Source organism: Anabrus simplex, chromosome 4 (genome assembly GCF_040414725.1).
Source record: "Anabrus simplex isolate iqAnaSimp1 chromosome 4, ASM4041472v1, whole genome shotgun sequence".
Classification (NCBI taxonomy): domain Eukaryota; kingdom Metazoa; phylum Arthropoda; class Insecta; order Orthoptera; family Tettigoniidae; genus Anabrus; species Anabrus simplex.
This window is the reverse complement of record NC_090268.1, coordinates 17,058,823-17,084,890: the sequence shown is the minus strand read 5'-3', so window position 1 is coordinate 17,084,890 and position 26,068 is coordinate 17,058,823. Positions and strand designations below refer to the sequence as shown.

The 26,068-nt window shown below is 39.6% G+C and overlaps 1 protein-coding gene across 1 annotated transcript in view; it reads right to left on the bottom strand.

Moving 5' to 3' along the window:
- Window positions 1-24,772, bottom strand: part of LOC136872351 (uncharacterized) — a 64,464-nt gene extending 39,692 nt beyond the window's left edge. The window contains exons 1-2 of the mRNA XM_067146162.2: window positions 24,643-24,772; window positions 6,760-7,109 (exon numbers count right to left, since the gene is read on the bottom strand). Of these exons, the coding sequence (XP_067002263.2) occupies window positions 6,760-7,109; window positions 24,643-24,688 (396 nt within the window). The 5' untranslated portion in view covers window positions 24,689-24,772. The remainder of the gene's footprint in view (window positions 1-6,759; window positions 7,110-24,642) is intronic.
- Window positions 24,773-26,068: the final 1,296 nt, after the last annotated feature.

Sequence of the window (26,068 nt, the reverse complement as noted above, 5' to 3'; positions counted from 1 at the left end):
AGAATAAAATTGCAGGCCTTCCACTAAACTACCATTTCTTTCAGCGTGAATACAATTATTTATGGCCTAGATTGTAGCGATTTATTTCCCGACTTAAACTATCGAATTTTGTTAAGATACGACCACTAATAACAAATATTTGAGAATTAAATTTTAGGCCTTCCCCTAAACTACCATTTTACTCAGCATGAATACAATTATTTATGGCCTAGATTATAGTGACTTATTTTCGACTTTGTATACCGATTTTTATTAAGATACGACCATTAATAACAAATATTTGAGAGTTAAGTTTTAGGCCTTCCTCTAAACTACCATTTCGTTCATCTTGAATACAATCATTTGTAACTTGGATTATAGCAACGTGTTCCTCGACTTTATATACCGATTTTAATTAAGATACGATCGCTAATAACATAAATATTTGAGAATTAAATTTTAGGCCTTCCCCTAAACTACCATTTCACTCAGCGTGAATACAATTATGTATAGCCTAGACTGTAGCGACCTATTCTCCGGCTTTGCATACCGATTTTCATTAAATTCTCTTCAGCCGTTTTCTCGTGATGCGTTGTCATATATACAGACAGACATACAAACAGACAGACAGAAATTACGAAAAATTCAAAAGGGCATTTCCTTGTTACTGTGGACACGACTGATACAGAAATACTATCTTTTTTAAATTCTGAGCAATGTACAGACAAAACTCTTATTTTATATATAGATGTATGAACCGGAGGAATGGCATGCTAAAAAGAAAGTTTTCTAAATTGCCCGGCTATTTTCCGCCAGTAATCAGTAAGGCTATTATACCCGGTACGCAGCAGTAATCCCATCTATAGGAGTTGAGAGTCAGCATAAGAGACAAAGAACACCGCCACAAACAATGGTCAATGTAATGTTATTTTTCATCAATGTTATGCGCTTTCGATACTGAAGGCCTTCATTTAGTTTTCTTCCGACTCTGAAATACCACTTCTATAATAGTCGGTACGGTAAGACTGAATAAAATATACATGATCGGAAACTGTATTCTCTGTAACTTTATTTATTTAGTGCTTTTCGATAGTACCAATAACATAGGTATTCAAAAATTAAATTTTAGGTGCCAATAAAGTTGTGCATGGAGGAAGGGACGAGACATTTCAAAGACACCCTCAGCAAAGAAGGAAGAGAAGAAACACCGGAAACCAACCAAGTGCATACAACGCATGAGACGGCAGCATGGTCTCCACTTACTACAACTGAGGTTCAAAACATTATTGAATCCACAAAAAAGAAAAAAGCTGCAGGACCGGATATGATATACAATGAATACCTGAAAGACACAGCTCATCTACTAGCTCCAATTTGGACGAAACTTTACAATAAATGCATAGAAACAGCCAAAATCCCAGATCAGTGGAGACAATCAATAGTAAAGGTAATTTTCAAAGGGAAAGGAGACCCGAAGGACAGAAATAAATAGAGAGGAATAGCCCTGGAAAACAATCCTTTTAGGGTATTCACAAAACTAATCACAGAAAGAATAAGGGACACAGTAGAAGAGCACTTCTCAGAATCTCATTTCGGGTTTAGGAGAGGAAGATCCACTCTCGCAGCGGTGGAACTACTGCTAAATAACATATGGGAAGCCATCGAAAGGAAGGAAAAATACTATACAGTCTTTATAGTCTTCACAAAAGCCTTTGATCTCCTGGACCGAGCATTAGTACAAAGGAAGCTCGAGGAAGCTCTAGGAAGAGACAGCGTCTGGACAAGAATCATAAACTCCATAAATGAATGGAACAAGATAAGAAGCTCGGACAGCTTAGACCTTTCAGAAGCAATAATTCAAACAAATGGTGTACTCCAAGGGGACCCACTAAGCCCTCTGCTGTTCATCCTGGCAGCGAAGGACATTATAGAAATTGCACAAAATGAAGATGTAACAGCATACGCCTATGCGGATGATATTGTGATTGGCTCAACAAGCTTAAAGAAACTGCAGAACATTATAGACGAAGTGAGAAAATGGTGCATTGAACACAAGTTCGTAATTAACACTGAGAAGACGGAAATGATGGTGTTCAGATCAGGAGGGCAAATACCAAAATCGACAAGAATCACCAAAGAATACAAATATCTAGGGATAACACTCCAGCCGTCTGCAAAATGCTTCACTACGCACACAATAGAGAAAGCGACACAAGCAAGTAGAGCGATAAACGAAATAAGCTTCATCAGAACACTAAATCTTGACACAGCAATGGGGCTCTTCAAATCGAAAATCGTTCCAGTACTCACGTATGGGATTGAAATTATATGGACACACCCGAATGAAAAGAACTTAGCAACACTGGAAAGAGTTAAAGCAACATACATCAAAAGAGCAATCGGAGTGGCAAAAACAACAAGATCCAGATTAGTCTACCTTCTTGCGCGGGAAACTTTCCTCATAGAGGATTTAAGGACAATGTACCCTCTACCTAACACAACGGCATCGGAGAACCTACTAAGAACACTAATAAGGAAAAGAGAAGAAGTACCCACGGAATTCTATGGAACTGGGGCCATGATCGATCGTACATGGACAGCAGCAAATTTTGAGACGAGGCACGTGTTTACAAGACTCGCAAGTACATGGATTCCACCATACGACATACCACGAACCGTCAAACTCATGCAAGTGTACATTATGTGGACAGTTATGTGAACGATATAACTTAGAATTCTGCAACAAGAGGACTAGATCAATCAGAGACTATGCGACCAATGTGCAAGTGTTAAATTATTTTGCTGTAATAAATGTTTTATTTTAAATGTTAGGTGCCTTCCCCTAAACTGCATTTTAATCCAGTTTGAATAAAATTGTTTATAGCTTAAACTGTAGTTTCTTATTCCCCGTCTCTATATACTGATTTTCATTACATTCTGTTAACCCATTTTCTCGTGGCTCGGTGTTGATATGGACTTAGCAACAAAAATACAAATTCATGAATAACTGTGTTAGCCGGTACGGTTAAAATGTGTAAGACATAATTAGTCGGAAATTTAATTCTATAAAACTTACTTATCTAGCATTTATCGATACGACCACTAATAATATAAATATTTGAGAATTAAATTTTAGCTCTTCCCCAAACTACCATTTCACTGAGCGTGAATAAAGTTATTACAGCCTAAATTCTAGTGGCTCATTCTTCGACCTTGCATACAAATTTTCAATGAGATTTGACCATTAATGACGTGAATAATTAAGAATTAAATTTTAGGCCTTCCCCTAAACTACCATTTCAATCAGCGTGAATAAAATTATTTATTGCCTAGATTGTAGCGACTTATTCCCCGACTTTGCATACCGATTTTTATTAAATTCTCTTCAGCCGTTTTCTAGTGATGCGTGTACAGATAGACAGACGGACAGACAGACAGACAGACAGACAGACAGACAGAAGACAGACAGACAGACAGACAGACAGACAGACAGACAGACAGACAGACAGACAGACAGACAGACAGACAGACATTACGGAAAAGTAAAAATTGCATTTCCTTTTTACTGTAGACATGACCGATGCAGAAATACCATTCTTTTCAAATTCTGAGCAATGTACAGACAGAACTCTTATTTTATATATATAGATATAGTCTTTCTAAATTTCACCCCAAATTGTCACTCCTGTTTAACCTCCATTAATTGGATTTTCCAAAAACAAAAAAATAGTGCTTCTTTTTTTTAAAGGAGATTCCAAATACCAATTTTCAGGTATGTAATATCTTCAGTTTCTGAGATATAAGTATCCTCATTAAAGACATTCAACCCTTTTGTCACCCTTTCTCACCCCTTCTGTTGGGAATTTCTGAAAACAAAGAAATACGTGTTTCTTTACTTTTAAAGAAGATTATAAATACCAATTTTTACATCTGTAAACCTTTAAATATGTGAGATACTGATACACTCATTTTAAAAATTCAATCCCCTTTTCACCCCACCCCACCATTATTTGGATTTCCAAAAACAAAATATCCGTGTTTCTTTATTTTTAAAGGAGATCCCAAATACCAATTTTCATGTCTGTAATATCTTCAGTTTCTGAGATATAAGTATCGTCATTAAAGGCATTCAACCCATTTTTCACTCTTTCTCACCCCTTCTATTGGGAACTTCCAAAAACAAAGAAATACGTGTTTCTTTATTTTTAAAGAAGATTCTGAATACCAATTTTTACATCTATAAACCTTTAAAGATGTGAGATACAGATACACTCATTTTAAAAATTTTACCCCCTTTTCACCCCCCCCCATTATTTGGATTTTCCAAAAACAAAAAGTACATGTTTCTTTATTTATAAAGGAGATCCCAAATACCAATTTTCAGGTCTGTAATATCTTCAGTTTCTGAGATATATGTATCCTCATTAAAGGCATTCAACACTTTTTTCAGCCTTCCTCACCCCTTCTATTGGGATTTTCCGAAAACAAAAACACGTGTTTCTTTATTTTTAAAGGAGATTCTAAATACCAATTTTTACATCTGTAAACCTTTAAAGATGTGAGATACAGATACACTCATTTTAAAAATTCAACCCCCTTCTCACCCCCTCCCCTTTATTTGGATTTTCCAAAAACAGAAAATACGTGTTTCTTTATTTTTAAAGGAGATCCCAAATACCAATTTTCAGGTCTGTAATATCTTCAGTTTCTGAGATATAAGTATCCTCATTAAAGGCATTCAATCCTTTTTTTCGGCCTTTCTCACCCCTTCTATTGGGATTTTCCGAAAACAAAAACACGTGTTTCTTTATTTTTAAAGGAGATTCTAAATACTAATTTTATTTGTGTAAACTTTTAAAGTTTTGAATATAGACACACTCATTTTAAAAATGTACCCCCCTTTTCACCCCCTTAGCGACGGGATATTCAAAAATCCTCTCTTAGCGAGCACCAAAATTGTAATATAAATGTATCCTCAAAATTTCATTTCCTTATGTCCAGTAGTTTTGGCTCGGCGATGATGAATCAGTCAGTCAGTCAGTCAGTCAGTCAGAACATGTTCTTTTATATATATATATATATATATATATAGATGAGAGTGTTAGTCGCTTAGCAACCTGCTAAGTACAGAATGTATTGCGGGTTGGGGTAAACCTACGCCTGCAATTATTGCAGTGGTCATTTAATGGTTTGATTTTATGATTGCTCAATGTTGGCTGAACGTAGAGACCTACCAATGCCTGATGATTCACCGCCAGGTAATTCCGAAGAGAATAAAATGAAATGAAGCAAGCTCTTTTTAGTAAACTCTTTTAATACACACATTTTCATAAAAAAAGCGCACCTTGAAGGACTAGAGATAGTCACAGGACATACTCATTAGTAGCCTATGTTCTACAGAAACGATTAGCATTTCAGTCGCCTAGGTTCAGCATGTGTCCTTTTGGCTAGTAGGCACTGGGTTCTACATGGGCACTGATAACTTGTTCCATGCGTGATGGCATCAACGCGTATAAGGCGCGAATAGCGTCCTGGATTATAGCAATCCATGCTGCATTCACGTGGTTCCACAGTTGGATCACAGCACCGCACCCATCGTTTCACCATATCGCACACATTTTCGATTGGCGAGAAGTCCGGTGATCGGGCGGGCCAGGGCAACAGTCTGAAATCCTGTGACAACAAAAAGGCACGTGTTCGTGCAGCAGCATGTGGTGGCGCGTTGTCTTGCTGAAATATGGCGTCTGCGGTGTCGTGCAGAAAGGGTATCGCGGCGGGTCGCAGGTCAAACTGGTCAGAGTGCCCTGGACACGTATCAACTGTGATTTGTGGTTGTACCCAATAGCACCCCAAACCATAAGGCCTTGAGTTGGCGCTGTATGTCTTGTGCGAATGCAGTCAGTGTGATGTCTCTCCCCCTCTCTGCGGCGAACCAAAATGCGGCCATCGTTTTCAAAGAAATAGAACAGTGACGTCGTTGCATACACCATTGCATGTTAATGCACATTAGCCAAACGTAGGCGGAGAAGTGGACGACGCACCTGTAACGGAGACGGACTGTCACTCCTGATAGTGTACGATGTGTCACACTGTTGCGCCAGAGCCGAGGAGGACGCAGATATGTCCTGCAAAGCCATTCGGATCCAGTTTTGATCTTCTCGGGGGGTGGTCTGGGTGCTGCGACCAGACCCATCTCGTCGTGTTCTACGGCTTTCTGTGAACCATTCTGTACACACCCATTGCACTGCCAACACACTTCGTCCCACACGAACAGCAATTTCCCGGATGGATGCAAAACGTTCTCTCATGCCAATAATGTGCCCTCTTCCAAACTCACTCATTTGACAATACGGTTCTCGCATAGGTGTGCGAGGCATCCTGCCCATCTGCTCAAGTCGCACTGATCCATTACCTTCGGTTTATAGCGACAACGAGAGCCGCAGGCACATTTTACCAGTCGATGGTGGTGCGCCGAGATATCGATGTGGACCTTGAACCTGAGGGCCGAAATGGTTCAAAGGCTAATCATTTATTCAAAACATACTAGACAAATGCACATGTCCTGTGAATATGAACTTCCTATCTCTAGTGTTTGAAGGTGTTGTATTTTTTTAACTTGGTGGGTATAGATGTATATTTCTGGACTCCTCTCCTCGGTCAAAGTTATTTCGCTATGAGTGTCAACATGTTATCGCTACAAGGAAATAGAGGCTACCTGTTCTACCTCCACATAGAAGGAGAATGGTAGAAACAAACATATCCTACCTCTATTATACTTACCCTGAACTCTGACCCATGAATGGCCTGATCCAAATCTAGGAACACATTGTACATTTCGTCCATTAATTCCAGAAACTGGTTGAATGTTGTAGGGGTTGCATTACCGTTATTTACATCTGGCAAGTGATGCTCAAACAAATTATTATAGTTCTTCAGCCTCTGGTCAACAATCCTAATGGCTAAGGAAGCATTTCTCGACAGACTTTGATCTATCTGTCGACTGAACTCGCCAAGGGCCTCCGTTACCGCCTTCTTCAACTGTAAAGCAGGCTCCGCAAGTAAATCCACCAAGTGGAGTTCTGGAACGCTTTCAGCTCCTTTCACAAAGGATTCTTGAATATTAGCATCGCCTGAAATCATATCATATTATAGTACAACATTAGATTGCTTTCACTGCTACGTGCATGGGCATTTTATCGACATTAAAGCACTGTTTTGAAAAAAGTGCGATCTAGAATATGATAAACTCAGTGGCAGCTCTTGAAGCTTCATATAGGTGGATCGCGTTATGGTTTAAATACAGACATGGACGATCTTATCTTACCTTATCTTATCTTACTATATATAAAAATGTATGTATGTATGTATGCATGTATGTATGTATGTAAATGACACATCTCCTCCTAAACCACTGGAGCAATTTCAATCAAATTTTGAACACTTATTATTTGCTATCCGGAGACGAGCACTGTGGGGGTAAGCCACCTCTAGCCCCCTTAGGAGTGGGGGTTAGGGCGGGGTCAGGTAAATAATAATCGAAAATAGTGTCGAATCCGTAGTTTTTGGGGTCGCTGAGGTGAATAGTGACACTCCCGATTTTTTAAAGTCAAATTTCTGCTCCCATTTGGGTGGGGGGCGAGGGGGGACTGATGATGGATGTATGTGTGTAAATGACACATCTCCTCCTAAACCACTGGAGCAATTTCAATCAAATTTTGAATACATATTATTTGCTATCTGAAGACGAGCGCTGTGGGGGTAAGCCACCTCTAGCCCCCTTAGGGGTGGGGGGTTAGGGGGTCAGTTAAAAATATAATCGAAAATAGTGTCGAATCCATAGTTTTTGGGGTCGCTGAGGTGAATAGTGACACTCCCGATTTTTAAAAGTAAAATTTCTGCTCCCATTTGGGTGGGGGCGAGGGGGGACTGATATATAAAATTAAAAGAAAATAGTGTCGAATACATAGTTTTCGGGGTCGTCGAGGTGAATTGTACACTCCGGATTTTTAGTATCAGGAGACAAACCACGTGGGGGTAAGACAGCCCAGGAAACCTTAGGGGCAGGGGGGGCAAGGGGGCTCAGATACAAAAATCAACAAAAGTAATGTTGAATCCATACTTTTCGTGGTCGCTGAGATGTATTGTCACACTCCGGAATTTTTTTAAGTCGAAGTTGCCCCCTTCGCGGTTGGGGGCGATGGGAGAGGGATATATGAAAATAATCGAAAAGAGTGTCGAATCCATAGTTGTCGGGGTCGCTGAGATGAATAGTGGGACTCCGGATATTTTATAAGTTCATCCACATTTGGGGTGGGGGGCGAGGGGGGAGTGATACATAAAATTAATCGAAAATAGTGTCAAATACATAGTTTTCGATTTCTCCGAGGTAAATTGTACACTTCGAAATTTTAGTATCAGAAGACAAACCACGAGGGGGTAGGACACCCCAGGAACCCTTAGGGGCGGGGGGGGGGGGCGAGGGGCTGAGATATAAAAATCATCGAAAGTAGTGTCGAATCCATACTTTTCGGGGTCGCTGAGATGAATGGTGAGATCCCGGATATCTTACAAGTCCAAGTTCATCCCCCTTTCTGGTGGGGGTTAGGGGGATTCATATTTAAAAACAATCGAAAATAGTGTCAAAGCCATAGTTTTGGGGGCTGCTGAGATGAATAGTAACACTCCCGATTTTAAAACCTCAAATTTAACCCCCTTTAGGGGGAGGGGGAGTGAGATATAATAATAATAATAATAATCGAATATACTGCCTAATCCATAGTTTTCCGGGTCGCTGAGATGAATAGTAACAATGCGGATTTTTAAAGTCCAGCTTCAGCCCCCTTTGGCATAGAGGGTGAGAGAGGGTGAAAAAATAAATTGTCAAAAATGACCCCCTTTGGCATAGAGGGTGAAAAAGGGTGAAAAAATAAATTGTCAAGAATGCCCAAGGTAATAGACGTGTGTATGTTCCAGTATGACTTTCAAGTATGACTTACTACCTGGTAAACATATTGTTGGAGTAAGACGCCCCTAGAACCACTTCGGAAGCGGGTGAAATATGTAATCCATATTAATAAATAGAAGTCAGTTTGGAGCGCTCTATATATACTGTACTATACGTATATAAATTAAGGCATAAAAATGAAAACAGACGTGAATTAATGAGACCATTCTAGGCATCCTAGAAACTTAAAACTTGGTAGCATACAACCTGATGACTTGAGGATCCCTAGAAAAATCTAAAATTCTCAAAATTCTCTGAGAGGGACACGTTGGGAGTTTCAAATCTGCATAAGAACACAGTCGGTGATATTTATCCTGAACGATAACCTATAGGTTTCCTGAAAGTCCTAATTTTTAACCCCCTCCCCCATATCAAGATGGCAGCACAATCTCCCAGACGAGTTAGAAAATAGAAATTTGGCAAAATTATAGCTTTTTGCCTCTTACCGATGGAAAATTTACGATATGTTTAAAAAATTTATTTTTTTACCTCCAAAAATATCGAAATATGGAGGCAATTTTAATGACGGTGCAGACCTTCCTTTCGAGGTATTTGGTGGCTAAACGGTAAGTCGTATCACAAAACGGATGGCACAATCTCCGTTCAGTTTGGAATGGTCTACAACTTTGGTCCTATGACTTTTGTCGTATCTCTATCCCTTATGTTAAATTTGGCTCTATTTCTAGATTTACGTAAATTTTGCATTTTGTACACGTATAATTGATGCTTTGATTCACTTATAGGAAAGAGGGGATCATCAAATTCTACACGAATATTGGCCCACCAGCCATATTCTATGTTTGAAGCTGTCGCATAAGTATCTGAAAAATAATTCAATGTGTGAAAACTTTACACAAATTTCACCCTATTCAACGTTTCTAAAATAATCTTGCCTTTAAATAGATGAGATACGAGGAAATATCATAGGGCCAGCCATTTAGATAGCTAACTGGGGCCAGAGTCGTCTTTTTTACAATCAGTTTTTTCAATATGAATGCACCGTTTAGCAGCAGTTATTCTGTAAATGAAGGTGAACATGCATATACTTCCGTATGTCGATCTACATTTATTAATTTAAGTCGATTTGTAGCGATCTTACATTGTAATTAATACTTTACAAATCAATTGTGACTCTCAGCAGGAGGGCATTTTCTGTTGTAATCAGTACTCCCCACATCGACTTTAACTAGCAATAGGAATAGGGTAGTTCTCCAACGCCTGTGTACCATTGTTGAATAGCATAAGGCAAGGGAGCGTGCATTTTTTAAAACTCTTTTACCTGATTCTCCCGATAATAAACAAATTTACCCATCGAAATGTGACTGACGTTACGCATAGTGAATTGCGGCAGACAAGTGGACCTGTCGTTATCATCACAACTCTGCAACTCGCACTTCACATTGGAAAAAACGTTTGTGGACCTCCCTATGCTTTTTCTCGGATAACGCCAAGAGACATGCAATTAAAAGTTTTTTATTCACTTCATGTACAGCAATTTACTTCGATATCCATATACATTGTAGAATACCGTAGCGAAGCACGGGTACATTTGCTAGTATAAGACTAAAATACTCACACATAATTACACAAGCAAGTATAAACATTTAAAGACACCTCGGTTTACCTTATCACTAATGTCTTTCTTTGTCCGCAGCAAATCTCTCGATCATGGCGTGCGTATTTTTATCTCTCATATGCCTTTGTACTCCTCAGGAATGTCTTTATTCTATCTGATGTAGAGAAACACCTTTATCTTTCTGCAGTAGTCGTTGGTATGGTTATAACATTCGGAAATTCATGTCAGTTAACTTGTGTAGTTTACTTTTTTGTTTTTGCTACCCTTTTCGGTCACACTTTGCTTGTGACCGAGGCTCTTTCATTACAGCAAGCCTCATTCCAAAGAAAAATAGCCAACGGCATCGTTTTGAGACCATTTACTTTAAATGATGATGGTTCTTGTTTAAAGGGGCCTAATATCTAGGTTTTCGGCCCTCATGGTAAGAATTGTAATGGCAGTTTAAAAGTCCAAAACTCATCCACTGAACAGAATTCAAAACGTTATGATTAACATTGAAAGTTAAAACTAATTCCAAAATTAATCCACTGAGTAGAATTTAAAAAAAGAGACGATGAACAATGATCATGAACATAAACCAATCAATGGATTCGACCCAGAAACTGTCTTAAAACTGTCCAAGTGGCTGCTTCCAAAACTAAATCCTGAATCGATGATGCTTGTTGTCTAAAGGGGTCCAAATCCAGGTCAACGGCCCCTCGTAATGGTACTATACTTTACGATGTCGACATTCAGTTATGAGTTGCCTGAAATTTCAAGGAGTGTTCTTTATGAAATTGTGTCAGGACGCTTCGGAAGTTGTGCTCAAGCAATCCAAAACAAATGGCATAGCATGCTCAGAAAAGGGATTTTTTTTTGCTTCATGACGAACGGCTAATTGAACCCAAGACCTCATCGCTTCATTTGGCTAGGGACAGTCGTGACCTAGTGTCTAGCGACTGAAAAAGCATTTAGGAAGTCAGCGCCACGACGATGGTGACCTCGCGACAGTGGCTGGCAGATGTTTATAAGGATGGAGTTCAGAAACTGGCTTCACGATATGACAAGTACCTTAACATGCTTGGAACGTATGTTGAGAAGTAATGTAATGTACAGGCTTACATGTAAAAAAAAAGAACTGTTTAAAACATTGCACTGCTTTATTTTCTATATCAAAACGGTACTTACTTAAAAACATGCCTCGTATATAGGCCTAGTTATCTTTTCCATCATTTAAAGGGTTGTTGTTTGAGTCATCAGTCCATAGACTGGTTTGATGCAGCTCTCCATGCCACCCTATCCTGTGCTAACCTTTTCATTTCTACGTAGCTATTGCATCCTACATCTGCTCTAATCTGTTTGTCATATTCATACCTTGGTCTACCCCTACCGTTCTTGCCACCTACACTTCCTTCAAAAACCAACTGAACAAGTCCTGGGTGTCTTAAGATGTGTCCTATCATTCTATCTCTTCTTCTCGTCAAATTTAGCCAAATCGATCTCCTCTCACCAATTCGATTCAGTATCTCTTCATTCGTGATTCGATCTATCCATCTCACCTTCAGCATTCTTCTGTAACACCACATTTCAAAAGCTTCTATTCTCTTTCTTTCTGAGCTAGTTATCGTCCATGTTTCACTTCCATACAATGCCACGCTCCACACAAAAGTCTTCAAAAACATCTTTCTAATTCCGATATCAATGTTTGAAGTGAGCAAATTTCTTTTCTTAAGAAAGCTCTTCCTTGCTTGTGCTAGTCTGCATTTTATGTCCTCCTTACTTCTGCCATCGTTGGTTATTTTACTACCCAAATAACAATATTCATCTACTTCCTTTAAGACTTCGTTTCCTAATCTAATATTCCCTACATCACCTGCCTTCGTTCGACTGCACTCCATTACTTTTGTTTTGGACTTATTTATTTTCATCTTGTACTCCTTACCTAAGACTTCATCCATACCATTCAGCAACTTCTCGAGATCTTCTGCAGTCTCAGATAAAATAACAATATCATCGGCAAATCTCAAGGTTTTGATTTCCTCTCCTTGGACTGTGATTCCCTTTCCAAATTTCTCTTTGATTTCCTTTACTGCCTGTTCTATGTAAACATTGAAAAGGAGAGGGGACAAACTGCAGCCTTGCCTCACTCCTTTCTGGATTGCTGCTTCTTTTTCAAAGCCCTCGATTCTTATCACTGCAGACTGATTTTTATACAGGTTGTAGATAATTCTTCGCTCTCGGTATCTGATCCCTATCATCTTCAGAATCATAAATAGCCTGGTCCAATCAACATTATCGAATGCCTTTTCTAGATCTACGAATGCCATGTACGTGGGCTTGTCCTTCTTGATTCGATCCTCTAAGATCAGACGCAAAGTCAGGATTGCTTCACGTGTTCCTACATTTCTTCTGAAGCCAAATTGATCTTCCCCCAACTCAGCTTCAACTTGTTTTTCCATTCTTCTGTAAATAATACGTGTTAAAATTTTGCAGGCATGAGATACTAAACTAATAGTGCGGTAGTTTTCACACCTGTCAGCACCGGCTTTCTTGGGAATAGGTATAACAACATTCTGCTGAAAATCGGATGGGACTTCTCCTGTCTCATACATCTTGCACACTAAATGAAATAACCTTACCATGCTGGTTTCTCCTAAGGCAAAGGGTAAGCGAAATTATGTACACAAAAGTTCTTTAAAATGAAGGGGCGTTTCACATATAGTCCACGGGTTTTAGAGAAAATCAATAGTATAAAAGAAAATGGAAGAAAACTGTTCTGGTTTTTCTACAAACCCCCAGTACATTCAGCTATTTTTAAATCATATGCATATCTAAAGCCGGCCCAGTCGTGTAGTGGTAGTGTGTCTGCCTCTTACCCGGAGCCCCCGGGTTCAATTCCCGGCCAGGCCAAGGAGTTTTACCTGGATCTGAGGGCTGGTTCGAGTTCCACTCAGTCTACGGGATTAGAATTCAGGAGCTATCTGACGGTGAGATAGCGGCCACGGTGTAGAAAGCCAAGAATAACGGCCGAGAGGATTCGTCGTAATGACCACAGGACACATCGTAATCTGCAGGCCTTCGGCTGAGCAGCGGTCGCTTGGTAGGCCAAGGCCCTTCAGGGCTGTAGTGCCATAGGGTTAGTTTTTTATGAATATCTAAACCTTTCCCTGGATGAGTATACTCTAACTATGAAATTTGGTCGAGATCTGTCCAGCCGTTTCGCTGTGATGGTGGAACAAACAGCTAAACAGAGACGAAAGCTAAAAACCACTGATATGATCTCCAGTTGACCTGAAACGGATAAATATCTGAAAAATTGCCAAAACAAACGAAATTTCAGACAGCGGACCCTCTACAAGCCGGGCCCGTGGTGTAGGGGTAGCATGCCTGCCTCTCGCCCGGAGCCCCGGGTTCGATTTTCGGCAAGGTCAGGGATTTTTCTCTCGACCTGAGGGCTGGTTCGAGGTCTACTCAGTCTACGGTGATTAGAATTGAGGAGCTATCTGACGGTGAGATGGCGACCCCGATCCCGAAAGCCCAGAATAACGGCCGAGAGGATGCGTCGTGCTGACCACACGACCCCCCGTAATCTGCAGGCCATCGGGATGAGCAGCGGTCGCTGGGCAGGCCAAGGCCCTTTCAAGGGCGTTAAGTGCCGTGGGGTTTGGTTTGAACCCTGTACAACTTTATTTATATATCATATCATCATAATTGATTGACCAGCTGGGATACACAATTACGATGAATTCTATAAATAGGAAATTGAAAAATGAAAACCTACATCCTGTTTTCCAGTCTTTGACCGGATCAGGGATGTAATGAATGAATCATGCATAAGCTATTAGTACGATGGGGTCGCCACTCCCAAAGTGCTGTGAAATGAGAATGGAGATTGTTGCTGGAATGAAAGATGACAGGGAAAACCGGAATACCCGGAGAAAAACCTGTCTCACCTCCGCTTTGCTCAGCATAAATCTCACATGGAGTGACCGGGATTTGAACCACGGTATCCCGTGGTGAGAGGCCGACGCGCTGGCGTCTGAGCCACGGGGGCTCATAAATAGGAAATTAATATACTAAAAAAAAATGTTGACGTATGGAAGATTCATCATCCTCCTCCTTTCCCTTTATTCAGTTCCTGCCGGGTCGGGGCATTTCCCGCCTCCCACCATTCTTTTTCCAGCAGGTTTCTTCTTCGTGCACTCTTCATTGTTCTAGGTATCCCTCTCGCTCTCTGTATTATGTTATTTCTTCATCAAAACTTAAAGTACATAGGCCTACATGTGAAACGTATTGTTTTTATCCTGATATACACAACACAAATTATATTATTGGAACGTCTCAAGATAAACAATGCTCTTCTTTCGTTTCGTTTGGGGTATATTGAATCAATCATTTCTCTGTATTTTTTATTCTTTTCGTAGTGCCCAGTATTTCTTCACTCTTTCTGATCTTCGTTCCCTCTCGTCTTCCGAGACAATAGGTTTGGCTTTTAATGTAGATTCGTCTTGGAACGTTATAATTTCGTATTTAGTTAATACTTTAGCTGTTCGATCGAACAGCTAATTTTCTGTAATTTTTAATTCTACTAGGTCTTTTTCAGTTTTTTTGAACCAGCTGACTTTTGTTTTGCGGTTACGGAAGATGTCAAACATGTGTTTCCTTAATGTATTAGAGTTCATTGTAAGAAGATGACTGTAAAGATTTATCCTTTTTCGCACAGTAACTGAGATATTTTCAATTTTCTTGTAGAGTGTGTCGTTCTTGATCTATATAATCTTATTATCCTGAAATTTTGGACTTATTTATTAAATGGAAGAGCACACAGTGTGTAAGAATACACACTTATTCGCTTTGTCAGAGAAGAAGGCGTCTTCAGCCGCTCCAGGGCGTGGTAACGACCACAAAAGTTTTCACAACCATCGGCACACACAATCATGGTTCGGTTCGTGAAAACTAAGCACGACACATGCCTTATGATGGAAACCAGGAACCTCTGCCTGAGGTCGAAGCGGCTTTAGCACCAATTGTTTGTTGTCATTGCGTCCGTTATATAAAAGTCACTTCAAATTTCTAAATACGACTCCACCGGATGATAAAGATATGAAGCAGATTGTAATACAAAATAAGAGATCTTGCGAAATAATGAAGGAAAAATTGGAAGAAATGGGTACATGCTAATTAAAAACATGTCACTTACTCTTGAAGCACAACTACAACAAATCGAATATCTGACAAACAAGAAGGATTTTTGATCCCACATCTAGTATTATAAATTTATTACTCAATTGATTAAGAACATTCCTTGGGCTTCTAATACTTCCCCTCCTTTACTGATTAATCCAATCACGTGTAACTGTTACTTTGTTTTCAATTACAAATACCCTCCAAAAAACAACCACCACCAAGATCAACCGAACACAGAGAACCAGAAGCGCGTGTGGGAAGATTGTCGCTTATTCAAGGAGTAACAAATAAAGAATTTGGGCGAGTACAATGTACAGAAGACAGCGCCGTAAACAGAGAGTACAAATGTGTGTCATATGGGAGAAGAAACGAGGCAGACACAGAGCGTAAGAAGATACGGCACAGGAACGAAGCTGGAAGATAACGTGCGGCAAAACGCCTCGCATGGTTTTATATTGGAAGACTGAACACTTCTGCAACGAAATTTTGGACTTACGATCTTTCATAAAATGTTCCTTTCTTTTAGCTCGAGTTTCTCCATCTGGACTTCGAAATTCATGTTTAGTGTTTGTGCTGCTTCTGGTTTAATCACTGTTTGATAAAGTTTAATTTTGGACCCCAGGAAAGGGATTTCTTGTTGTATGTACAGTATAACGAAATAACGGAATCAGAGTAGCAATACACACACTGTGCCTTCACTCCTTTCCCCCTCCTTTTCAGTAGTGGATTGGGCAGTGTTGATTGTTTACGTCATGAGACCATTTCTGTGCACGCGTGTACTCTGGTCGTGTGACGAGAAGTCACGCATGCGCCCATCTCAAGTCTAAACATCTGTTCCATCCATCTTACGAACTAAGCTGCTGCAGTAAAGTTTCGAAGTGCTAGTGCAATTGTGCTTTAGTTACACTACTAGGTAATGCACCCGTGCTTCGCTACAGAATTCTAGATGCAGTCGTGTGCGCGTTGTGAATAACATTTCATTAAATTACATAATAACATAGGTAATTACAAATTACATTTTAGGCACCTTCTCCTAAACTACCATTTCATGCAGCGTGAATAAAGTTATTTATAGCCTGTACTGTAGTGCTTTATTCCCCAACTTTACATACCGATTTTCATTACATTCTGTTCACCCATTTTCTCGTGGCTGCATATTGATATGGACTTAGCAACACAAATCGAAATTGATGAATATCTCTGTTATCATAACCGGTACGGTAAAAATGTATAAGACATAAATAATCGTAAATTTAATACTACATAACTTAAGTTATTTATATTACCACAGCAGATCATGTGCTTTATTTCATTAACTCGAAACTTTGCAAAAACATCCGTGAGGATAGTAACGAACAACACCATACTTTGTACATTGCGGGCGGAGCCAGCGGGAAACTGCTAGTATAGATTTATTATCTGAACTGCAAACTGAACAATTTGATACTGAGTATGCATTGATTCAGAGAGTCCGCATTGTCTGTAACTAAGAGTGTACTATCTACCTACAAGCTGCCGCGACTTCACGCAGGTAGTACAGTTGTTAGCCGCTGGGATCTTCCATCGTGTGGAAGGGTAAACAACTGGTGACGTAGCATGCCACGTTGTACTCATGCTGTAGTGACAGCGTGGTACGGAAACCATTGCCTGAATTTTCACAAGCAACACATCGTACGCCTGATCACACTCCAACACGAACACAGGTAGACTGCTCTTCTCTCCACTCTTGCACGGCCACAGAACTCGGCAACTGATAGTACCTCCACAGTGACGTCACGATGGTCTATGGTTTCCCACATTGCGAAATCACATTCCGTCCAACGGATCTTCCGCCTGCGTGCTACTTTTGTAAGAGGACGCAGATGATGAACAGACATTATCAGGTTTTTCGTTTCTGGTAGGGAAGATAATGATGTCTTCAAGAATGGGAAAACAGAGGGAACCTAAAGCGCCATCCAACAGACAGCAAAATAGATCTTCACAAGTTACCTTCGAGTCTCAAGGAATCTTCTCCACGCACCTATGCACCCCATTAAAGAAGATAACGGCATTAGAAGGAAGCCGAGTAAGAGATTTGAAAGAACTATCTGAGTGGGTGATTTTGGAGTTGTTTAATTAGTTTCTCGTTCATTTCCGTCAGCAAAGCTCATCCCGATGCTCGATGCAGAATAGAAACCACTTGCCCTAACCTCGCTCAAATCTGCCGGGACGCAGCAGACATCGCACCGCGCAACTTCAAAATCCACTCTCCTTAGCTCCTTTAGTTTCAATATGTGCGAGGTGGCTATGTATCAGGTCTTAAGCACCGAGCCTTTACTGCAAGTGCCTTTGTGACCATCTGACTCTTGACGTTGTTCAAGGTTGAATCGGTTTAATTCTCTCTTAATGTCCGTCCACACTTGTATCAGATCAGCGTATCTGTATCAAGAACTGATAAGCGATCATGATACAGCCGTCTTTTGGGAAGGCTGCCCGATCTGTATCATCTATGCGTATCTGTCAGTTGTCCACCCATCAGTCGAGTGATGACTCCAATACAACGACAATGTCTCTCCAGCTACAGTTGGCTGCTGCCAGCGCTTCGAAGAGTCGCCAACAAATACATTGTTCTTCTTTTTTGCACAATTCGATAGGGTTTCCAACCAAAGACGTTAATATTACGTCATTCGTGATTTCCTCGCATTCTTTTTCAACCGATAACAATGGTGCGGATACTTTGGATCCCACAAAATGGTCTTTTGTTGATAATAACTTATGAGTTGTTGAACTTTAACTCTGGACCACTCCGAATCAATTTTTCTTCAGATCGGAAGATCCCCAAACAAAGGTTGATGCAAAAGTAAAGGAAGTCGGAAGGACGGTGAATGGGGAAGTGTGACGGGGGCTCTGAGCATACGCAGCACACGCGGTGATGATACGGGGAAACGCTCAGCCCACACTGTCCGTACCTGTATCACGCATCTTCCGTTTGATGCGACGGCAAAAGACCGACTTTGAGTGGGAGCATTCCCGATCCGATCATTGTTTCATATTTGATTCACAAGATCGAACATGACACAGATACGGGGATCTCATACAAGTGTGGACGCATCTTTACGAGTAGAGACCTGCACGATCAAGCCTGAGCAATGGAGTACACCGCTAGATGGAGTGAGTGTGCGAGGCTTTACCGCCCGACAGTGAACTTGGAGCGAGTGATGCACACTCGTGGTGATAGTTGCTTAGTAAACACGGAACGGAAAACTAAAGGGGTGGTGAAGGATAAACTTGTACGTCACGAATGCGGTTTAAAGAAGCCAATGGGCTTACAAAGTGATGTGTGGGGAAAGTTTTCTGTTGTAACAATCGGAATGGTAAACAGGTAGGCTATGCATCCTGTGAGCAGTGTTCTTCTTTGTTAATATATAAGGCCACACCAACATGTCTGAAGTCACAGATCTGTAAAGTGCGTGTCGACAGTACACAAGAGTGCTGTACCTCAAAGTATTAGAAGAGTGTTTGCGCAGAAATATGTACAATTGTGCACTTCGGATTTGCATCCTTTCAGCGCCATGTCGGGTGAAGGCGATGTCCCAAGAACTAGTAAATACTGCTGCACAGTATGAAAGAGTAAACGCTAATGATATTCTACTCCTTTCTACAAAAACCTAACAGAGGCCGCCGAAATGAGAGTTTTTTATGGTCCTGACTATAATGCTAATAATAACTAACTCCCTGTTAACTGCAACAGATTTTAAGAGCTGCCAGGTTGTCGTACAGTTTTTCTCATAGGAATTTTCTGACGTGTCGGAGGCCAACTACACAGTGTTGTCACATGGAGACGCCGAGGTGCTGGAATATTCCTCCACAGAAGTTATTTTACATGCCAGTGAATCTATCGACAAGAGGTTCTCATATCTGAGCGTTTTCAAATACCACAGTAGTACAGAGCCGGGATCGAACCCTACAACATGAGCTCGGAAGACCAGAACTCTACCGTCTGATCTACTCAAACCGAATAATAATAATAATAATAATAATAATAATAATAATAATAATAATAATAATAATAATAATAATAATAATAATAATAATAATAATAATAATAATATATTATTATATTATATTATATTATATATTATATATATTATATTATATATTATTATATATTATATATTATATATTATATTAATATATTATTATTATTATTATTATTATTATTATTATTATTATTATTATTATTATTATTATTATTATTATTATTATTATTATTATTATACCGCCTTTCCCACATTTGTGGGGTCGTGGGTGCGAACTGTGTTTAACATGTACATTTACCCATTTTTACGGCTGGATGCCCTTACTGACGCCAACTCTATGTGCAGCGACGTAATCACTATTGCGTGTTACTTGGGTGATTGGTAGTGTGGCATGATGCCTGAATATGAAGAGGAGAGTGTTGGGACAAACGGAAATATCCAATACCCGGATATAAGAATTAATTAGTCGAGATTAAAAACCCGACCGGGCCGGGAATTGAACCAGGTGCCCTCTAAACAGAAGGCCTCAACCCAGACCATTCAGTTGAGGAGTCGGACAAAATTATTATTATTATTATTATTATTATTATTATTATTATTATTATTATTATTGTTGTTGTTGTTGTTGTTGTTGTTGTTGTTGTTGTACCGGGAGGTACACCTCAACTCCACACATTTAAAAGAAGCGCCTTAATGAGCGCCATCTCTCATAAAAATCTTGAAACAGCTACGGCATGAAGTTGGGACAGTGACCAGAAGATGCCACCATTGAATTATTGAGTAATTGTATTATTGTGAAGTTGCCTGTTGATTTACATCAAGAAGTTTGAACTTTTCGCCATAGATGTCCTTAAAAAAACTGAGGTCATGCACTCTGTTGTAAGACGAAGTTTTGTGTTTTTCGGTTTTCACAACTAATTTTCATTTTTTGTTATTTCAAGGTTTGCAACACTTCTTTCTCATTCCGCCAGCTTTTGAATATGGCCAATCACAAATTTTCTGTAATTATTTTTCAGCCAATAATAGGTTTCTTCTACCTTTTGAATTTGCCAATAAAATGAAAGGGTATGTCCGGATTTAGTCCAGAACCCTCTCGAACCGTCCCCTCGGATATACAAGCTGACGCTTTTTCTGGCTACCTTGTCTTATTGATCGTCGTCTTACTGAGTGTGTGTGTTAAGAGAGGAGGCGGGGCGCCTCAGTCTTCACCAAGCAGTTCAACAGCCAAGGTAATGGCCACCAGTCTTATTTTTCTGTAGCTACCGACCTCCGCAGACTTACACTAGGGGGAGGTTCTAATTTCTAACTATGTAACCTCCTGTTTTCTAAAATGTAAACCTTCTTTCGGCTAACGTAAAATTTCATAAAGACTTAAACTGTAAATGGGGGATAGAGAGTGCGTTACCCTCTCGAGTTCCCCTTCAATTTATCTTGAGGTGACTAAGATTTTGTAACTGTTTCTCTTTTCTGTTAAGCATTAAATTATCCTTCATTCTAGTCACCTCAGTAGCTTGGGATTAGCCTCTGCATCATCGGACCGAGAGCCCAATTAGGATTTTATACTTAATTTTCTAAGAGCGCAAGTGTTCGCCTGCATTCATTTTGTGTTCGGGCCAGTAATTTAACCTGTTCTTCTTTCCACGAAGGCCCAGTAGTTTGGGTAATAGATACCCCTGTGTAAAAATTGTTACTTGTAGGCTGTAAAAAGTTGGGAGACAGTTCCTTTGTGGAATTTCGGAGAGATTGTAAATTCTTCCTGGTTTTATGTAATATTGAATGGGGCCTGTGGAAGGTCGTATTTGTAACTGTTGGAGCAAAGTGCTCTTGAATCGGGAGATTTCTCTCCTTGACTAACTAAATGCAACATTTGCGATGTAACTGCTATTTGTACCTGTAACCTTGCTATTTCACTCAGTTTGTTAAGTTTGTGATTTGAAAAGAAATATAACCTTTATTTTAAAGTTAATCTTTGATACAGTAGATAGACCCATTCCCAACAGCGCCTTTTTCTGCTCCACGAAAACCCGGTAACAATTATTATTATTATTATTATTATTATTATTAGCTGGTATAAATATACTGTATACTATGTAGTTAAAAGTAGGGGCACAAAAATGCAATTTTTCAGAATTCAGAAGACGCTACGTGAAGATCGCTGATCAGTGGTGTAGAGGACGCATTAAGACGCATGAAGCCAGTCACGAATACCGATATTAGCCGTTTGTTTATTACAAGAAGTATTTTTCTTTTTCCATTAAAATGTTTAAATAGCTTGAAATGAATAAGTACCCGTTCTGTATTTTGATATTATATGGAAAGTTATAACAGGGTGTCCACCAAATCCAGATTTTAAAATTCCCTCACATTTCCCTGTTTTCCAGACATAAAAACCAGTTTTTCCCTGACACATGACAAAAACAATTATAAAGGAAGTGTCAGTAATATTAAAATACATTTTTAAAACTTAACATCCAAAAAAATGAACAATTAATGTGCATATTAAAACTTGGAAGTTTAATTTAGTCTGATTAAATTCACTTTAAGTTTTTTACATGTATTACCATTACTGCTTCAGCGAAGAAACTTCTTTGTAGCCACCAACGACTCGAGCTTCTGCCATCACCCTCCACTTCTTTTCTTCTAATTCTTTCAGCAACAAAGCGGCCTTTCTCTTATTTATTGCAAAGAATCTTCTACTTCCAATATTTCACGTTTCTCCTTTAGATTTTGAACGTGCAAAGCATGAGCACTCCTTGCAGCATGGAGCATGTTATTAATGGAGACCTTTTCAATTCCACCAGGGTTTGGGATAGAATCATATATTATTCTTTGTGCTACAAGTATCCCTTGTAGCATGTTCTCTACTATAATTTCTTTATTAACAGGAAAACCACATTCAAGTGAAGCATTTCCATGAAACAATATTAGTATCATTTTGAGAAATGAAGCCAACTTTTCTGTTTTCAAATTTACTATTGGAAGAACAGTGCGAAGCCAAAAGTGATTAACCTCTCGTCTTTAGAATACAAATAATTCACTTCTTTCAAAGTATCATTCTCACAAACAGAAGTGAACTCCCTTTGTACATGATCGGCTTCATTACCCGAGATCCATTTGTTTTCAATAAAGGCATTTAAAGCTATCCTTAGCAGTCTGCTGCTTAGAGGCTACTTGGCTACACTTGGATCGAAACAAGAAATTAATTTAGTCAGTTTATATGCTAGCGGTGAGCAGATGCGGCCAACAGCTGGAAACTGCAGATGATGACGATATGCCAGCGGTGACCTTTCCAGTAACTATTTGCACAAAGCTACCATTCCTCTTAGACAATCTGTGCAAAACACTAATATACCTCTATAATTTAATCCAGGATTGCCACGAAGTGCTGCTTTAGCAGCATAACCTATGTCAATTTTAGACGCAGGCAGAAGATTTTATTTACTGTCTAAATACGTTTTAGGAGATCTTCTGAAGACTGCAGTGACCCAGACTTAACAAACCTTGTCATGATATTTATCATCAATGAAAGATTCATAAAGGAGTGATGCAAATGGGAGATCTGTCAGAAACTTTTAGGAATGGTTCCAAATCTCCAACAAGTGATAATAAAAATGACAACTTGGCCTTAAGAACCTTATCTTTTAAGTGAAGTTGATACTATTTTGAAGCTTTTATAGCTTGGGATTTTCTTGTCTCTGTTTGTTCCTACCACATATTTTTCGACATTAGGTAGGATATCTATAGCATGTTCAATAACTTGAAAATTTTCAAGCCATCTTACAGCACAATATTTCGAAGGAAATACGTTTGAACCTGAATAATGTATATAATGAGCACGACTTGCAGGAGCGTAGCAAAACAAGAAGTGAAGAGCACGAAGAAATTCTGCAATATTCCTCTGGGTTTCTTTTACTGTCATTTTATATGAATTGTGCACACTATGCAAGCCACTAGATCCAATGTTCAAAAAAATAGGAACATCTAGATCATCTAATAAATTACCAAAATCCTGAAGGAACTTGTTATTAACATTTGGACCATCCACAGAAATTTGTAATTTTTTTTTAGATAGAGTCCTTGCTGTGCTTGCAAAAAACCATTTAACAAATCTGAGGAGGTAGAGTGACCAAGAAACATGGAATCAAAATAAGAAGTGCATACTTCATTAGTATCAGGATTGAAACAATGAACTACAAGATCCATTTGGCCTATCTGAGAAACTTTATTCAGTGACTCGTCAAACCCAACGGTGAAATGTGTGCACTTACTATCCATCTCAAGAACTTGTTTATGGAAATAGAGAGCCAAACCATGAGTGATTGTATATGCAACTTTTGTTCTGTGCAGCTGAACTTTCGAAGCTGTTTCAAAGTCTGGAAACATCACTGGAAAAAACTGAGAACGCAATATAGGTCTAATTCATCAAGCTCACCATTCCCCAAGAACACAGCATATTCAATAGTAAGCAGATCAAAACACTGAAAATTCGATTGATCAATCATATAGCTATTGATATTATTGATTACTTCACATTCGAGATCACACTAACTTTTCATTAAAATTTATTTCTGGCATAAAAGACAGCCCCTAGATTAATGTTATAAAAACTGAAAAATGTGTTTGTATTACACGGATAAATATGGTATGTCAATTTTATCTGGCAGAAGAATGAATTTCCAGATTTTTTCCTGAATTCCCTGACATTTCCAGGTTTTCCTGTTAATTATCGAATTCCCTGACATTTCCCTATTTCCCAGGTTTTCCATACGGTATATACGGTATAAATTTATGTTGAAAATTATTGTGTTGCTTTCAGATTTATAACTATTAGGACTGACAGCACTGCTCATCAGACCAAAATATTTACTAGAACAATGCAATTGGAGCTAAATACATACCATAGCTGGCCACGGCGAGCAGCACCAAAATACACAGGAACCTCATATTACCGCGAGTAACAGATCAGTGTGAATACTGTCTAATGATCAGATCTTCTTATAAGAGCATTATCTCAATGACGTGCTAAAAGTACCGTAAGTGTTATAGGTACTTGAAATATAGATAATTTGCTCTGAGTGTTTGTTAAAGTGATTTATTACGATAAAGTCGCAAGGGCATTGCGCATTTGTCAGTCATAGTACTTGATCCGTTAGGACGCTGAACTTTGAAATAGCGGTTACGTGCCGCATGTGACCAATCAGTCGGTCACCGCTGTAGTTTATTTAGGGCAGTCGGTTCTTAAATACTTTCAGAGAATTTGGAAATATATCCAACATTCCCTCGGTAAATTGTTCCAATCCGTAACTCCATGCCCCATTTTGTCCTCTTGAATTCCAACTTCATGTTCATATTGTGATCTTTCCTGCTTTTAAAAGCACCACTCAAAGTTATTCCATACCATCTCTCAACTGAATATACCGCTTATTCTACCAGCTCGTCTCCTTTCTCCCAAGTCTTAGCGTAACGGTGCAAGCTACATCTAGGCACTGTGATCCTCACTCAAAGGTCTCTTATGTTAATTCGTTACGTAAGTTACCTTCCATCGTGTATATACTGGAATGTGCTTTGATTATGTAACATGAGCTCACGAAACTTCAAAGTATCTCAATAAATGTTACCACTTCTTATGGTTACCTTTCAAATTTTAGTTTTTTAGTGCATGACTTTTAGTGCCGGAAGTGTCCGAGGACATGTTTGGCTCACAAGACCTGTAGCTGCTTTTCCCCGGTACAACCCCTGGGAGTGAGCTATATGTACTAAATTATGAGGGTGTTGTCTGTGGGTTTAGGTGTACTTGTACCGGCTAGCAAGGGGCTGCCTGGCCGAGGCGGTAAAGGCGTGCTCGGTTCGCCCGGAAGGACGTGGGTTCGAATCCCCGTCAGGAAGTCGTAAAATTTAAGAAACGAGATTTCCACTTCCGGAGGTGCATATGGCCCTGAGGTTCACTCAGCCTACACCAAAAATGAGTACCAGGTTAATTCCTGGGGGCAAAGGCGGCCGGGCGTAGAGTTAACAACTCTACCCCATCACGTGCCGAGGTTAACAATGGTGGAAGCCTTTACCTTCCACTCCTCCAAGGGCCTTCATGACCTGTATGGAGGTGACTTTGCTTTGCTTTGCTTTGTACGGGCTAGCAATGGGAAGGAAGTGGTCATGGTCATGAGAAAGGTAGCGTCCCGGCATTTGGTTGGAAATGAAAATGGAAAACCACGCGAAAACCATTTTCGAGGATGGCCGAAGGGGTATTCGAAACCAGCCGTCTCCCGCAGTAGCCGTAACGCACTGAAATAACCGGTTTGCGACTTTCTCCCAGACATGGATAAA